General features: G+C 35.5%; 1 protein-coding gene across 1 annotated transcript in view; it reads right to left on the bottom strand.

Annotated features, from left to right (window-relative positions):
* The window catches only part of DST (dystonin), a gene marked incomplete at its 3' end in the record, with an annotated part of 435,221 nt that overhangs the window by 143,725 nt on the left and 287,759 nt on the right, over positions 1-3,737 (bottom strand). Inside the window, exons 17-21 of the mRNA XM_019624589.1 lie at positions 2,884-3,343; positions 2,663-2,791; positions 2,422-2,499; positions 2,178-2,339; positions 1,984-2,088 (exon numbers count right to left, since the gene is read on the bottom strand). Coding sequence (XP_019480134.1) covers positions 1,984-2,088; positions 2,178-2,339; positions 2,422-2,499; positions 2,663-2,791; positions 2,884-3,343 — 934 coding nt within the window. The remainder of the gene's footprint in view (positions 1-1,983; positions 2,089-2,177; positions 2,340-2,421; positions 2,500-2,662; positions 2,792-2,883; positions 3,344-3,737) is intronic.

Raw genomic sequence — 3,737 nt, 5'->3', positions numbered from 1 at the left:
TTTTTTCTACTTTGTGGAATCCTCAAATATGCTTTCCTTTATGAAAGTATTTTTTCCCTTCATTTTTCTTTTCTTTGAATTTTTATATCACTGGATCATAAAATACACCTTTGACCCAAAAATATATGGTTCCATAGTTTTCTCTTTATTTTTTGCTTCTAAAACTAGGCCATAACCTTGGAGAAGTGGGGGAGGCAGTTTATTTGTTTTTACAAGGAAAATGTTTGGAGTGGGTGAAGAGAGTATGCAATCCCACAGCAGTGTGATTCTGAGGTTATAGTCATTATAATACAAGGAATTTTTATTTAAAATGTTTGTTTACTTGAATTTTTATTTAAGACACAGTGCACCTTTCATGAGGGGCAAATGCTGTAGAAGAAACCCATTCTATTAGAAAAACATGAAACACCCTTTTATTTAAGGTGCAATTCACTGACTTCCAGAAGAGGGTGCTCTAGATGCTTTAATGACTATCATAAGTAAGCCTGTCATTCTTCCTCTTTTTAGAAAATCTCATTCCTGGTGAGGTATGCTCAGGCAGGCTTTCTGAATGGAGTGTACAGTGCAGCACTGGAAATGTGGCAACATATCACGATTACATTACCTGGTCCCTCGAATTAAGCTACTTTGAGTAAATTGACTATAAATGATATACCATGCATATATCTTAGTTTATTTTTCATATAAATATGAAATAGTGTTGACAATTAACTACTACCCATGCACTCACAAGTCACTGAATAGGATGATGATATCATAAAGATGACTAAGGCTTTACTTTATCCCTCAAGAAACTTTTAATTAGATGAGCATTTCTACATAAAAGTAATCAGGTTCACATCCACATTTCCATTCCCATCAAAATTCTTAACCTATAGTCATATTTACTAACAGCTTTCATCTCTCTACTCTAAAGAATATTCCATTTTTAGTTTATCATTGTACAAAAGTATATCTAGACCCTTCATTGTTCTAAATTCCTTTCCCTACTGTCCCTCATACTCCTCCTTTAAGTCTTTAACATTCTTATGTGGCATGTCCTGTGGATGCAAAACCCTACTTTCATATAAAAAAAGGTCAAATGTAACATTCCCATAACTTCCTAATGAGGCCTAGAATATTACTAATCCTCTGAGTCATGATGATTCCAGTGGACAAAGACCATCAGATTTCTTTCCTGAACTGTGGTAGTTTGAGTCACATTTTTCAGCACAGCTTCATTTTTTTCCCCTCTGGCAATATACCACATCTATCTATGTTTGAGACTCTTCACCCTCTTACTTTATGTCCCTTTCACATTTAGGAGGTCACTAACTAATTAGTATGTATCAGGCCCAAAAATTAAACACAAAACTACCACCACCATCACCACCACACGGACAACCTGATAAATCCCCCATCAATTTTCCACTTTGGGATTTGAAATATGCACTCTACACACCATGATGCCTTGCTTGTCAGCATGTTATTTCAATATACCTCGCAAAACCAGATCATAAATGAAATTATTAAACTGAATAATAGGGACTAATGCTTCTTGAGAATATACTATGTACAAAGAACTGTACTAAGTAGTAAGAGTACATTGTTGTTCCCATTGTCACCACAACTTTATAGGTGATAAGCGATTTCCCCCATTTTAGGTAGGTGAATGAGGCTTAGCAAGGTTACATCACCTGTGCAATGTCACACAATCAGGAAGAAATACAATGTCAAAGCTTGTAAAGCCACGGTCCTTTGTATTGACTGCAATACATCTCTTTGATCACAGGGGTTGACAAAAATATCTTTAAGTGATGGGTGGGTGACAAAGAGCAAGAGCATTGAAGGCAAATCAGTATGATCTGTCAGGAACATTATTTTTTGAGCCAAGTTGTAATAAAGTTTTGATAGTTTGAAGTTTTCAATTTATCAGCAATAAAAGAACCTGAAGGGTAATAAAACATCAGTAGTCAACAATGACTATTGCACTTCCTGACTTACCTCAATAGTTAACCGGGCTGGGTGATTTTCCAGAAGTAGCTGCTCTGCTATCTCCTGAACTGACTTAATATTTTCTTCCTTTTGTTCGAGTTCTCTCATTAATTCCTGAAGTAAGAAAGAATGCAGGGATGTGTTAGGAAAAGATCTAAACCTGAAATACAACTTTAATATCCAATTACAAAAGTTGTACTTACAGCATGGTAATCTTTTTTCCGAGCGATGTTGGTATTTCTTTCACTCCAGTCATAAGCAACTTCCTCTTCTTCTTTTTCATTCAACCAAATAAGTTCATTAGTTGCACGAGATACAAAGTTATGGAGTGTATCAAGGTGCCGTTCCTGATTTCTGGATGTATTCTTTATAAGGTAAAAATCATTGTAAGAACCATGTCTTTGTCAAATAGAGAATGAAAGAAATAGAACTTTTTAAGACACTTACCAAGAGTTTTGCATACTGACTCTCTAGTCTGTGCAACTTCTCTGCGTAAGTTAGTTTAAGAGGTGCCGTCATTTGGATCTATAATATGGTATAAAAGGTTAGGAATCTTAAAGAATTCTGACTCGTACTCAATATAATATGTCTATTATCTTGTAATGTATCTATTATCTCAGGGTCTTTATGTAAAGAGCAAAAAACAGTATGCCAAAATGAAATATAAACAGATTTGAAATTCATATACCTCACTGATCTTAGCTTCTTTAAGGCTAGATTCAAATTCTTCAATAGCTCGGTGAACATTTTTGTGATTTTCTAAATGGCTTTCGACACTTGACAAATCTGATCCCCATTCAGTACGGTCCAACTGCACCTTTAAACAGAAAGACACTGAGTTTAAAAAAGAAACTGATGGCAATAAAGACTGAAACTCTCAGGTAAAGTACACATTTTTTTTTTTTTTACCTGCATCTCATCAACCCAACTCAAAAGATCCTGAACAAATTTCATGTTGATTTCCTCTTCGGTTAAATTCTGATCCAACAAAGATGACTTTAGAAGGGGCTTTCTGATCTGCATCAACTTCAGGGTTTGCAATGAATTTGCCTCTACTCCTGAATTGAAATTTGGAACTAATCCTGGGAAAGCAGGTGTATAGGCTGGAGTGAGGGAGGGAGTCAGGCGGGAGGTCAGACCTGACGACAGGCCTGATGTCACACTAGAAGGGGTCAGGGAAGGCGTTAAACTCTGGGTCAGCCCTGAGTTCAGACTGGGGTTTAAGGTCTGTGCAAATCCTGAGTTTAAACTTTGAGTGATTCCTGATATCATGAGCTTCGTCTGTTCTGTTGTCAGCATGCGCCCTTTGCTGTACACTGAGGAACATTCGTTCCTTAAGGCCATAATTTCATCACGCAGTTTTGCAACCCTAAAAGAAAACCAAAAGAAGTAAGCTATAATATAAAAGCCAGTTTTCATAAACAATGTGCCCTAATGTAAACTAAGGTCTTTAATTAACAATAATGCATCAATACTGCCTCGTCAATTATAACAAACGTATCACACCAGTGCAAGATATTAATAGGGAAAGGGGAGGTGTGAGGGAGTATATGGGAACTCTCAGTACTTTCCTTTCAATTTTTCTGTAAACCTAAACTGCTAAATAGTCTATTTTTTAAAAGTAATCGTACTCATATCAATAAAATTTTTCACTTTTTTTTTTCACTGAATTGTACTCTTAGCACTTTTATTATCACATAGTCTTTATAACTATAATTAATAAGGAACATAATTATTACAATATAATGTGTCATTGTCTTATT

Source organism: Hipposideros armiger, unplaced genomic scaffold (assembly GCF_001890085.2).
Source record: "Hipposideros armiger isolate ML-2016 unplaced genomic scaffold, ASM189008v1 scaffold_595, whole genome shotgun sequence".
NCBI classification, from domain to species: Eukaryota; Metazoa; Chordata; class Mammalia; order Chiroptera; family Hipposideridae; genus Hipposideros; species Hipposideros armiger.
This window is presented reverse-complemented; position numbering and strand designations above follow the sequence as displayed.